The sequence below is a fragment of the Capricornis sumatraensis genome, chromosome 21 (genome assembly GCF_032405125.1).
Source record: "Capricornis sumatraensis isolate serow.1 chromosome 21, serow.2, whole genome shotgun sequence".
NCBI lineage: Eukaryota > Metazoa > Chordata > Mammalia > Artiodactyla > Bovidae > Capricornis > Capricornis sumatraensis.
In genome coordinates, this window is record NC_091089.1 from 23,098,473 (window position 1) to 23,111,716 (window position 13,244).

At 48.2% G+C, this 13,244-nt stretch overlaps 1 protein-coding gene across 2 annotated transcripts in view; it reads right to left on the reverse strand.

The window, feature by feature from the left end:
• FHOD3 (formin homology 2 domain containing 3) overlaps nt 1-13,244 on the reverse strand; it is a 529,299-nt gene that overhangs the window by 1,980 nt on the left and 514,075 nt on the right. For both annotated transcript variants that reach the window (XM_068993855.1, XM_068993854.1), the window contains one exon: nt 10,488-10,649. In XM_068993855.1, coding sequence (XP_068849956.1) covers nt 10,488-10,649 — 162 coding nt within the window. The remainder of the gene's footprint in view (nt 1-10,487; nt 10,650-13,244) is intronic.

Sequence of the window (13,244 nt, forward strand, 5' to 3'; positions counted from 1 at the left end):
AATGGAATTTGTTCTATGGGGCAGCAATAAAAATACTAGTTTGTAATACCCTTTATGTTCTTTAAACACTCCTTCAAGTGTTTGTTAAAGAAAGATAATTTTAGTGGCAGAAAACAAGATGAAATATTTCTCATTCTTGACAAGGACGGCTGAGACCTCTTATCCAAGATAGAAGCTTCTCCCTGAAGAAGTCCGTGCTGCACTAGGAGGGCATCTCACGTTTCCTTGGCAACAGGAGGTGGCACGGGCTAGTGACCACTGCTCTGCACAGCTCTGCGCCCTCGTGGATTACCTGCTTGGCCCAATGTCCACACGAGCTGGTGGGCATTGAAAGATGCCTTTCTTAGATCTGTTCACATGTTAGCCCTATAACTAGAGTGCTCAGTTCATGTAAATATTTGAGTAAGGACCCTGGCACCTTATAGAACAGGTTATACTCTCCTAACAGATATGGGCCTCGGGCCAGCTGATCCGGGAGCAGGCCAGAGAACAGAACAAAGCTTAACGGTACTGTCCCAGCCTTGCTGCCCTCAGCCTCATGGTCTACTCCCATGTTTTGATGCTGTAGACCCCTGAGACCCCTCCGGCCCAGGCTTTTCTCTGCTGTGGCAAAAAGCCAGTGTAAGTAAAGGTCCCTTTGCTTGCCAGATGAGTCCCTGAAAGGTAGGGATGCAAAGAAAATTTGCCCCATTTATGGAATCCTAATTTCTGTAGGCCTTCCTGACAATTCAGATAAATTCTCCCAGAAATATATTAACCCTGAAGAGGACCTTAAGAATTTGAACACTTTGCTAAAAACTCAAAGTTAATTCACCTTACCAGTGGAAAGTAGATGTGTAATGCAGGTAATTGAAGTCAGCTTGGTACCCCAATTCAAGCCCTACACGGAAAGGGCCCTTACAGTGTCTGTCTACCTGTTCATCAGTTAACTCATTCATTCAACAGGGGTTACAGGAGCCTCCACCTCGAGCCAAGTGTCATCTCAAGGAGGCCCGGAGCTGATGCGGACGTGGAGTGAGGGGAGGGGCACAGGGCAGCAGACCCTGCTGGCACAGGGGGTGACTCTCACGCAGCAAGTTTCCAGAAAGCAAAGAAGGGCTGGGGATGTATGAGAAGGAGGGGATCAGCAGAATATGGGACTCACACAGCAGAAACTAGCCTCCCATCAAACAGGGCATTCTCAAATAGCACGTCTCAAGTGCTGGCGAGCGAGGAAGAAGGTGGGGGGCTGGAGGGGCTGGCTTCCATCTGATAAGATAACATCTGGGCCCCTTTCCATTGCCCTCCCCGCTTGAACGCTCCGGCTGCCTCGGAGCTCCCCGGCTTGTCACATGTGATTGCCTCCCCTCCCCGCAGCTGCTTAACAGAGAACAGACCGTGGAAATGTTTATCCTTGTCTGCCCCGCAGCCCTTCCATAGACGGCCTGGGTCACTCTGCTGGCACCAGCAGCCACTTGACGCCCCAGGCACTTGTGACAGCTCCCAGAACGCCAGCCCTGGGATCCGACCCGGGGCACCTCTACTGTCAGCATGCAGCACAGGGGGGGTCTGGGGCTCATGGAAAAATCCTAAGTTTGTTTTCTCTTTTCTTCCCCCTCCACCCTTGAGTTGAAAAAAACTTTGGTTTAATCCTCCAAAGTGCTCCCAGGTGACTCTGTTAAGTTGAATCTGAGAAGAATGATGGTGGTTGCCATTTCCTGAGCACTACCATGGATTATTTCATCCCGATTTTGTGGAAACCCTATGAGATGAGGCCAGGGAATGAGCAACAGTGGCATGGAGAGACAGAGACCCTGGCCCCACGGAGGGTGGGAGAGAAGGATTCGGACCAAGACGTTCAAACCAGAGCCCACCCTGGACAGCTGGGCCCTGACAAGCCTGGCAGCCCACGCGCCGACAATTTTTCATTCTGATGGCAGACGGACCGAGTTTTACTCCCATGTGACAGAAAGCCGCATGTGCGCTCTTTGGATCACTGACAGATTTTTTTTTTCATTTTTTGTCATATAATGCCAAGCAATCTGGAAATAAGTCGTTGTTGTTGTTTGTAATCCCTAAGATCCTAAAGACTGTTCTGATGAATATCCTGAGAATAGCATGTGCAGGATGACAGGGACTCACATCAGAGCCTGAAGATGTCCTACATGTTTTCGTTTTGGCTTTGGGAAGTAACTGGCCCAGCTGCTATCAGAGCTGTTCGTTTATGCAGCCCTTGTTCCTGGAGGGACCTGTCTGCTGAGGGAGAAAAATTATGGGTCCAGTCCTGCCCCTTTGGACTTAAATACCAGGAGCTGTGTGTCATTCTTAGTAATTCAATGCTAGACATTCTGTGGGATTTTTGTGGGTTTGGGTGTTTGTTTTTTTTTTTGGTCAATGTTTAACCTTTGGGTGTTTTTTTTTTTTTTTGGTCAATGTTTAACCTTTTAGGTTAATTTCCTTACTTTTGCCCTACATCTTTTTTTTCACATAAAATCCATGTCCATTAAAAGCAAGGTTCCCCAAATTGACAGCTTTCTACAAAATAACTGGCTGGTACTTTCCGAAAGTATCAAGGTCATGAATGTCTGCCACAGAGCAGAGGAGATGGAGAAGACATGATGACAGCCCAACATGGGGCTCGAAGTAGGGTGACGGACCAGAAAAGGGCGTGCATTGGTGGGACACCGGCGAAATCTGAGTCAAGACTGCAGCTGAGTTAACAGTCAACTCTGACACATCGTCCTACAGCGCGCAGGGTGTTAACACTGAGGGGAGCTGGGCGAAGGACAGAAGGCAACTCTCGGAGCTTCCTTTTGAAACTTTTTTGTTAAGTCTTAAAATTCTTTCAAAATAAAAAGCTAAAAAAAAAAAAACAAAACAAACTTCGAATGACAACAGCAAGGGGCTAAGGTTCCCAAAGCTGGTTGATTTAAACTGGACTTTGCAGGCTTATCCTGGGGCACTAAGAACCAGTGTCTCTGGGAGAGACCCCCAAAGTGCATCCTGACCTCCTGGGAGATTCAGATGCCTGACTTAGGAACAAGAAGTAGAGGAGCAGGCAGACGTGTAGTACCTCTCTCTCCAGGGATACATCAGGAATACACCTTCAGACACAGAGATGCATGCAGAACGGCAGCTAAGAGTGGACAGGGGCACCTGGCCAGCGTAAAAGAATATACTGAACCACGCACAACTCGGTAGGACAAAGGAACTAGGAAGAAAAAAACAGGAGTGTTGCTAGGACTGGGCCTACCCTCGGCAGGTGGGGGAACTGAAGCAGGGGCCGATCCCCGCATCGGGGCAATTGTCTGAGTCAGGAGAAACATTTAAGGCTGAGAGTGAAACAGCAGACCTGTGGCAGCCTAAATGGAATGAGAATCAGACAGTCCTTGCCACAGCCGTACCTATCCCGGACAGGAACACTGGTCTCCTGGAAGGTGCAGATCCCTGACTTAAGTCATTACCATCTGACTGCGATGCAGCAAAGCTGCTCAGGAAGGCGATGGCCTTTGTGGTGACAGGCCTGACCCAGAATTAAGTTCACTCACGCCGAGACGGCTCTTGGCAACATTTACGGTTGTTGCTGTTGTTCAGTCACGAAGTTGTGTCCAACTCTTTGCAACCCGAAGGAGTGTAGCCCACCAGGCTCCCCTGTCCAAGCAAAATTACTAGAGTGGGTTGCCATTTCCTTCTCCAGGGGATCTTCCCAGATCAGGGATCGAACCCTTGCCTCCTACACTGGCAGGTGGATTCTCTACCACTCAGCCACTGTTGGGAGGCCCAATACTTATGGCATCAGGCAGTTTCTACAACCGCTGGTCTGGCCACAGTCGTGGCTGTGCAGTCCCTACCCCACTTCCCACCTACATCCGTAGCTGTGTTCACATCCAGCGCTCCTCCACCATCTCTTCGGTTGCTAGCTAGGCACTGAGCAGAGAGCAATCAGTGAGAATGCAAAAGCAGACTGCCTTTCATGAGTCACGCAGTGGGGAGGACAGGGGGAGAAAGGGCGGAGTCTGGCCAGGGAGAGAAGAAATGAAACAGTTCCTCCATGGCTTTCTGGGCTCAGAGTTCTCAGCATTGTTGCAAGTCCTGAGCAGGACAGAAATCCCTTCCCACTTTTCAGATGAAGCCCAGCTCCTTAGTGTGTGTCCAAGATGTCATGACAATACTAGACACACACCGTGCTGACAACCCAGGCTTCTGTGCACAGGAGCAAGCCACTGCGCCAGAGTCCCGGGGGTAAAAAGAGAGGGCCAGATGGGTCCGGTCCACGAACTACAGCGGATCAAGTGAGGTGGACAGTGGTGCTCAGGGAGGGAGGTGGGTGATGGTAGCAAAGTGATACTGAGCTGGGCGTGTCTTCTGTGCACAAGCTCCTGGGTGACTTCTGCACACAGCCCTTACACTTCTACAGGCAGCTTCGTATTCCGACTGGGACCCTTGGGCACCAGTGTGAAGGGAAGGGGGATGGTGAGACCCCATCACAGATGGCTCACTTAACCCTCACAACCGTCCCGGGAGGCTGGCATCACTGCCCTTACTTGCTGGAAGAAGACAGGCTGAGTGAAGCCAAGCCATTTAAATGGGAGCCAGTCCCCTCTGTGTTATGACTGTGCAGATCCTCAAGCATGGAGACAGATTCCATCTGAACTTGGCAGCAAAGACGATGAACCACTGTCACCTCCTGTCAGTAAGGTGCTTGGCACTTTCCGAAGCCCCCTTCTGAGAACCCTCTGCTGTGTTCCCAGAATAGCTCTCTGACACAGGAAAGACAAAATCTCATATTCCTCTCTTCCACGGGTCCTCTCTTCTCTTGAACCTCCACTCTGGGCAAAAGGGTGCCTGCCATTCAGACAGATATGGTGAGGGACACAGAGGCCAGCCTCCCTTTTCAACACAGTTCGCAGTTTGGGAGAGCCATGCAGTGCAGGGAAACACGTCCAAGCTCTTCCTGCCTTGCCTCTCTAACTCCAAGACTTGAGCTTTCCATTACATCAAAGTCCCAGCAACTCAAGAGCAAGGGGCTGCTTCCACCCTCATGGGCTTGGGTGCAGGGCCTGTACACCCTGTTTTGGACCTGCCTCCAGGGCTCAGGTGATTTGGGGTCTGTTCTGAAAGCACTGTCTCACTCCCTAGTCCCCACACTCTACCTATGCCTCCCAGCTTACCCCTGGCAAACTCCCCCAGAGCCCCTTTCCTGTGTCCATCCAGCCCTGCCTCCCAGACCCTCCCAGTGAAGACTGGGCTACAGATACCTTCCTCACTTCCCCATCTTCCTTTCCCAGTGCAAAGGGCTGGACACCCACCATAGGCTTAAAGTCGGCCCCAGTGAGTCAGTGAGTGGCTGTCAGCTCCGTTCTCTCTGGCCACTCTACTCCTGCAGCCGGGAGTGAGCGCTGATGGGGTGGCACTTCTCCCCAGAGGCCCATCCCTTACAAATCGACTCTCTAAAATGCACTGACTCACCACCAGGTTTAGGAGACTCTGGGCTCCCTCTCGGACTTATTCTATTTATCTTTTTGTCCTCTGGCCTGTGTACATGGGTGGGCGCCCTTAGCTGTCTTCAAAGGGGCAATCAGTCCAGCTTTAATGAGCTGGAAGTATATTTAGGCTCAGAGTAAACAGTAATGATGTTGAGAAGACAAAAGTTTGATTGAGAAACTCTGGTCCTTTTACTAACATCTTATTCTACTATATTCTAAGAGCATTCATTTTAAAGTCTCTGGCTCTTTCCATTGTTAGCCCTATAAACGAATATAAAATTTGTAAGTAGGGAAGAACTATGTAATAACATGCAGGGAAAGTTTTCTTAATGGGATTAGTGGGAAAATTTCCAGACATTTTCAAATACCACTTTGAAAATTACAGTTAACCTGAGTAGTGATCAGATCCAGCACTCAATCTATTTTGTGAGGTATGGCTACCATTTTCCCTAAAACAGGGTCAACACTTTCTCAGATTTGTTCAGCCTCCTTCTCCATGTAATTCTGTAACATATAGCATGGGAACGTCCCTCAGTATGTCATAAAATAAGATCTTTGTTATAGCGAATCAATATGAACATGTCACATGCCCTTCAAGAGGAATGCTGAAGCTTTGCAAGAGGTGGAATGAGAGTCCAGTCATGAAATCATGTCAGATTTCAGTGCTCCTTTCCCAGCAGCCCCTAGAATGAGACTTCTGGCCCCTCACACTGAAACACCGTTCTTATAAAGATGACCTAGCTTATATTCCTAAGACATTGTTGGATTGCTTGTAGGTCACGTCAAAGTGATTGCATTTTTATAGAAACATAGCCCTGAGCCCAAAACTCCATGTTCGCATCACAGGTGGGGCCCAGACTCCTTGGAGAAAAACAGCAGGAGAGGGGGCATCCAGCCTCTCTCAGTGGGATAAGACCTGGGCTCCTCTGGAAAAGAGTAAAAGGTAAACCACGAGTCCCTAGTGCCCCTCTGCTCTGTGACAGGCCAGGCTAACAGCAACATGCAGACAGCCAGCAGGGCAGAAACCCTCTTCTGAAGATGGATCCCAGAGAAAAGAACACAAGCGCCCTTTTCCTCCCCAGACCCCAAGCCTGTCCCGCAGAATCACAGTGGGAAGGAGACCTCAGATACCCGTCAGCTTTAAGGTTTTCTAGGGAAGACCAACATTTGGGAGGCCTAAGAGAACAAATAGCCCGGAGACAAAGTGTGTGTGTGCACTCAGTCGTGCCTCTTTGCAACCCCATGGACTGTAGCCCGCCAGGCACCTCTGTCCATGGTATTTTCCAGAATACTGGAGTGGGTTGGCATTTCCTGCCCGGACACAGTATGGGGTTGGTCAAAAAGTTCATTCGGACTTTTCCGTAAGACGTAATGAAAAAACCCAAATTAACCTTTTGGCCAGACGGATACAATGTGATGAAAAGAAAAACCAAAATAAGAAGAGAACAAAAGGCATGGAGAACGTTCTCCTCGGTCACCTCCACCAGCTGATTCGAGAGCCTTGGCTAGATTCTGGGGGAGCATATGAGGTGCATTTGTGTTGACAGTTTACAGGCTAGACAGCAACTGGACAATTCAAAACATTTTACTTATTGAGACCCTGATGGTACCAGCTGGGAAAACAGCAGAAGAGAGCCTGGGAACCTGGGAATCCATTACAGTGCCCTGGGCTTGTCCCAACTGGCCGCATATTTCAGGCTTTAAGCAGGACTCTTGGCAGGGGTAAGCCTGGCCACCAGCATCAAACATGAAAGCAGAAGTTTAAGTATCCACGAGGAGTCTCGAGTGACTTGCAGGTCATAAATTTCTAGGTTATGGGCTGGATTCAGTTTGGTCTCCTGCAACAGCTGGACTGTTATTGTCTTTAGCTAAATGAGTTATAGCCCAAATATGTTGGTTATTCATTTATCCACTTGCCTCATCGTCACCATTAAACAATCAAATCTGATGCAGCATTGTTCCAGGGTGAGGCCCCAACCAGAACTTCATGTCAATTTTGCAAGTTGGTTTTTTCTCATTCCTTTAACTTCTTGTGAAAAGCTGGAGTTTACATCCCTTTATAACAGAAATCAGAGTAACTTCCCCATCTCAAACTTCTGTGGATGGTGCCATCACTAATAAATGAAACTGGTTACAGATAAACACTTACATACATGCAGAGCTGTATTTGTTGTAGCAACTGCATCACGGGACAAAATATGTTTGGCTAAATAAAAAGAATATAGGACTGTTTTGCATAAGATTGGAATGGAAACAATACCACAGGAAATTATTTTATGTCAACCACAAAAACAGGCAAAATATCTCTGGCCAGACTGAAGAGGAAAATTAATTATGACTGTGTTATTGTTCCCACTGACATTATGTGTCTCTCTAAGAATCTGGCCAGAAGGCAGGGCCAACACTCTTTGCCAACACAGACATACAACCTATAGGAGGAGGACACGGCCAGGGCCTCCAGGGACTGGCCAGGCCCCTGTCTCAGGCAGTCTCCTTCTCTGAGATCCCCGGCCCAACCCTGACCATCTTCTGGGGGGCAATCCCTGGCCTGGTATACTTTCTCTACTCCGACTCCACCCAACTTGCTTCCGCTAGCTCTTCCCAATGGAGACTTCGACTGAGGTTGCCTACTAGTGCGTGGTATCTTCCATTTGGTTACTGGTTTAGTTAAGTAATTAAGAGAATGGTAATAAAGGACAAGGGCTTCCATGGTGGCTCAGACGGTAAAGAATCTGCCTGCAATGCAGAAGACCTGGGTTCAATCCCTGGGTTGGGAAGATCCCCTGGAGAAGGGAACGGCAACCCACTCTAGCGTTCTGGCCTGGAGAACTCCATGGACAGAGGAGCCTGGGGTCAATAAAGGACAAATACTGAAGATAATCTACTGAAGACGCCAACAGCCTTTCATAAATCTCATTAAAAAAAAAGCTATTTAAGAAAAAGATTTCCGATTATGAAAACAGCAAGAGAAAAATACGCAAATGATGTAGACAAGCCATACGTAATAGAAGAGATGCAAACCACAAGAGGCTAGACCTTCCCAGTGTGCAGAGACGAAGTGAGTTAAAGTATAAAGAATGCTATTTCACACTCTTCAGAAACAGGCACGTGCTGGCCTGGCCTGTAGCACGCAGTGTAGCTAGAGTAAGGGTGAGCTTCTGGAGAAGAGTCTGCCCCCCAAGATGTGCACATCTGGGGACCCTGCAATTCCAGTCTTGGCCTCGTACCCCAGTGCCACCTCCACCTTACTATATGCTTGGGTTCCCCAGAGATCTTGTTAAATGCGGGTTCTGAATCAGCTGCCCTGGAGAGGTCCCTGTGAACATGTGTTTCTAACCACCCTCCAAGAGATGCTCAAGTTGTCTGAGGAACAACATTAAGTCACAAGCCCCTAGTCAAGTTTTCACATGGGAGCACCAGAAGGATGGCAAAGCAGTGCCAGGAAATGTTGGAAAACATAAAGGCAGCGATGTTGGAGCCCATAAACATATTCTTACAGATGTAAAAAGTCCCCCTGAATGATAGGTTTCTATTTTAAAAATGGAGGGAGTGTGGCAGAGGCCGCACAAAGTGGAGCGAGAGTCCTTCTAGTGACACCAGTCACCCAGGGGCAGGGGAGGATCCCACCGCACAGGCTCTCTGGTGGTTGGCTTGAGTCCAGCCCAGACACCGGAGATTTTTAAAGCTCTGCAGGAAGTTCTACTGTGCACCCAGAGTTGAGAACCACAACTCAAAAAGGTACTCGAAGCGTGTACCAGCAGGATGGATCTCTTCTAGGAGTGTGGCAAAACCAGCCTCCTATCTCACTGACTGAGAACCACAACCCCCAACCCCCAAGTTCTGTAATTTGCAAGGCTCTGCTTCTCCCTGCAAGTGGTGTTGAGTGGAACCTACTTTTCTGGAGAAAATGTCCACTAGAATTGAAAGGCAATGATATAAAAGGGGCAGGTTCTGAGAGTCTGTGGCAATTCAGTTTAGTATTCTTTACCCTGGAAACACGCATGACAACGGGGCAAACAGAACCAGGGCATCCACGGTACGCAGCCAAAACGCAGCCACCCCCCCCCACCCCCGTGAGTGCAGGGTGGCACTGCACGGGGGGCTCTGAGTTTGAGTTCTTACTGAACTCTTGACTCTTGAGAGGCACTCTCTTTTCACTCTGGGAGCCAAGAAAAGCAGAGGCAACCAGGCATCCTTTTTACGTAACATCAGAAATCCCTGTCCTAGTCAGCATTCCTGGAGGCCGAGCTGGTGGAGACTCAAGCCGTCTCTCGAGTGACCAGCAGCAGGCCAAGGCTTGGGGCGGTGAGCTCTCTTCTGAAACAGAGGAGGGCCATGGCCATGTCAAAGGATTCAGAGAACCTGCTTCTCGAAGTGAGCCGTCCCTGTGAGACTCAGCCTGGTGCCCCCGGAGGCGGCTCCACACCTGTCATTCAGCAGGCAGGAGCAGGTAACAGGGAGCAGGAAATATCCTCTATTTGGTAGGAAATTTTAAAAAGGCCTGAACAACCTAGGCTAACATGAACGATCTTAAGTACCCTGATGACCGTAAAATCACCTGCCACCTCTGGGCTCCCTTTCAGCATGTTCACGGGCAACAGCGAACCACTGGGGAATAGCCTCCAGCCCAGAAAGTGGTCCCTGATGCTGGGCGAGGGGCATAATCATGGCCTCAGCAAAGCACTCAGGGCAGTACTTGGCAACTGGTCCACTGTATCCATCCTTGCACACCAAAGACATTGAAATGTCCCCTTTCAGACCTTCCTGGGGACAACATGTGAACCAGGGGAGGCCTGACCAGACGTGGCAAACGCGGTGGACAGGCGGCTGCGGCACGCCTCCTTCCCCAGTGGCCAGGGCTGACGGTCCAGCACAAAATCCTCTTGTCGAGGACCACAGGTGGGCCCTCCCGGCACCACGGGCAATTCACTAAATCCCAAGTCCCCACCGGCCCGGGTCATAGAGAGTCAGGAGGCTGCTCCCAGGAGGCCGAGTCCCGCACCCTAACTCCGAGGCACTCACGAGACTTCCGGTTGGCGCGGGAGCGCTTCCTCTCCCGCGGCACCACTCGCTGACTGGGCACTTGGGTGGCCGACTTGACGATGCGGTCCATGATCTCATCAGCGGCATCATCCGTGACATTAGGCGAGTCATCCATGCCCATAGTCCAGGAACTAGCGGATCCTGAAGAATCAAACAACCAGAGAGCACGAGGTACTCAGAGAGAAGGAGAACACAGCGAAGCCCGTCAGCAACAGAGCCCAGCGGAGCCCAGAGCCAGGGCGGAGCCTGGCGGATCCAGGGAGCTCACCCGTCCCCACTGCAGGGGCACCGCAGTGACCTGGGACCGCCACCTTCCGGGCTCTGGCCTCCCAGGAACCCACGCCCGGGGCACGTTATGTCACACTCCTCTGTCACACAGCTGAGTCCCCATCTCTCACTGTTCTGGATATGTCTCCGCCTGCCACGTCCTGTCGTGGGGGTGGCGGGAGGGTAGACTCCCCATGCGACATGGTGTCCTGCACAGCACACACACCCAGTGATGCGCTCCAGAAATGTGCCGAGACGTTTGTTAGGTTTCAGCTGTCTGTCTCTGGTTCTGTGTGCCTAGTGTATGTCAACTAACCCTAACTTCTCATTCAGTTAAATAAAAGTCAACGGATTTTGTAACATATGGTTCATCTTTGGATTACCTAGCCTTTAAAAATCGTAACAGGATTGCCCTCTTCCATTAGGAAAGCGGAGGTAACACACATTGTCTACTTTTAAAATTTTTATTTGGTTGCACCAGGCCTTAGTTGCAGCATGAGAGATCTAGTTTTCTGAGCAGGGATTGAACCCGGGCCCCCTGCATTGGCAGTGCAGAGTCCTAACCAACTTCTTTAACTACCGAGGAAGTCCCCAAACAACATTTTCTTTGGTATATTTATCTGCTTCCTGGCCAGAAAAAAAAAAAAAAAGTGTTTATAGCTATATGTTAAGACAGTCCAAGTCTGACATGAAAGCTCCTGCCTCTAGACCAGCAAGAAGAACGTACCACAAAAACATGGGTTCTCAAATTGTATTAAACACTTAGAAATGAATGCTATTTTGATTCATTAAAAATGAACTTTGTGACTGATCAACTTCTTTGTGAAATCTCTTCTCTAAGATGGGAAATATGCTTCTGTAAGAAAAAAGATGTACAATGTGCTCAAAATTGTGAATTTTCTCTGCCTACACTTCTCTTTGTAATAAACATATGACTAGAACAGCCTGCAAGTGAGTGTTCTCAGACTCTGTTTGTGGAACACAGGTACCCTGAACTTGACCAAGGTCCAGCTAAAGCTGAAGAATAGTCAGCTTTTCTCAAACTACAGGGAAAAAATGTTAGTAAACATTTATCTTAAATTTTGAGTTCTATACTAATTTTTCAAAACTTTTGGTGATTGGATATTAATGCAAATTGTAGGGAATAGTTGATCACAGCTCAGGAGACTGTACATTTATAGACTGCAAATATGTAATATACTAGAGTCATAATTTAATATACTATAATTTAGTCATAATTTCTGCTAGTAAAATTCATATGACTAAATTAAATACACAAGCAATTCGTACCTTGCAAACGAGAACCAGGATTCCAGTGTTTGACCACTTGCACGTATTTGAGAACTGAGCCCATAGGACAATGATGTTTTCCGCAAACAAGGCTTTGGTTGTGGTCATTTTTAAAAATTGCTTTGTTTTACGAGTAAGAGCATACGTACAACATTGGGATATAGAAAATCAGGACATTTTTACTTTTTCTCCTTATACCTAATGGCAACTGATCTACTTGTCTCCATCAGAAGGTTAGTGTTTTCAGCATCATAATATGTTCTTCTCAGAAATGAATTTTTGAAATTGCTGAATTTTTCTGCATTCTCAGGCTGGTCTAGGTATTCTAATTGAAGGCAAGAGGCCTCAAGGCAGCAGACTGGGCTCAGCAGAACCTCTGAACCACAGCCCTCCTCACAACAGAGCCATCAACAGAACGACCGCATTTTACCCAGCAATTTCCTGTTTTCTCTTTTCTCTATTGATTTAAAATTCGGTGCCCCATTTTGAAATGCCAAGCTACCCTTTCCAAAACACACAAAGCTCAGGCAATTGTCTTTGCTCATAATACAATGTAACTGGCTCCTGAAATGAGCCAGAAATGAAGGCATCATCTGATCTTTCCACTGAGAATTACCTATATGTCCATCTTACACATTCTTGGGGAACTGCTTGCACTGTGACATGTCAGGAGATGCCCACAAGGAATACGTGGCCATCTGTCCAGGACTGTCACACTCAGTTTTGTGATGCTATCACTCTCTCATGACCTCAGTCTTGGTTCTGCTTCCTTGTCCCCTCTCCTCTTGGTTACTTTCCTCACTGCCCGATTACCACGGAAGCCCGTTCTCCTTGGTTGTGTACATGCTTCCCTTTCTGGGACTTGTGCACACACATACAGCCACAGGAGAACACTGCCCGTACCTTAGACTCTAAGGGGGAATCCCTAGGGTCTCCCAGGTGCCAGCCAGACAATGATATATACTGAGACATCTGTGTAACTTATTATATATAATATATGCAAATAGAGAGAGAGATGGTGGAGCAGATAAAACATTACAGACCATGATAGTACCATGTCATTTTATTTGGACTTCATTTTTTTAAAAATATGCAAATTATAGTTTGAAAGAAAACACTGCAACTGATTTTTCCCTTAAAAATCTAACAAAGAAATAGTCTAAAATGAAAATAATTATA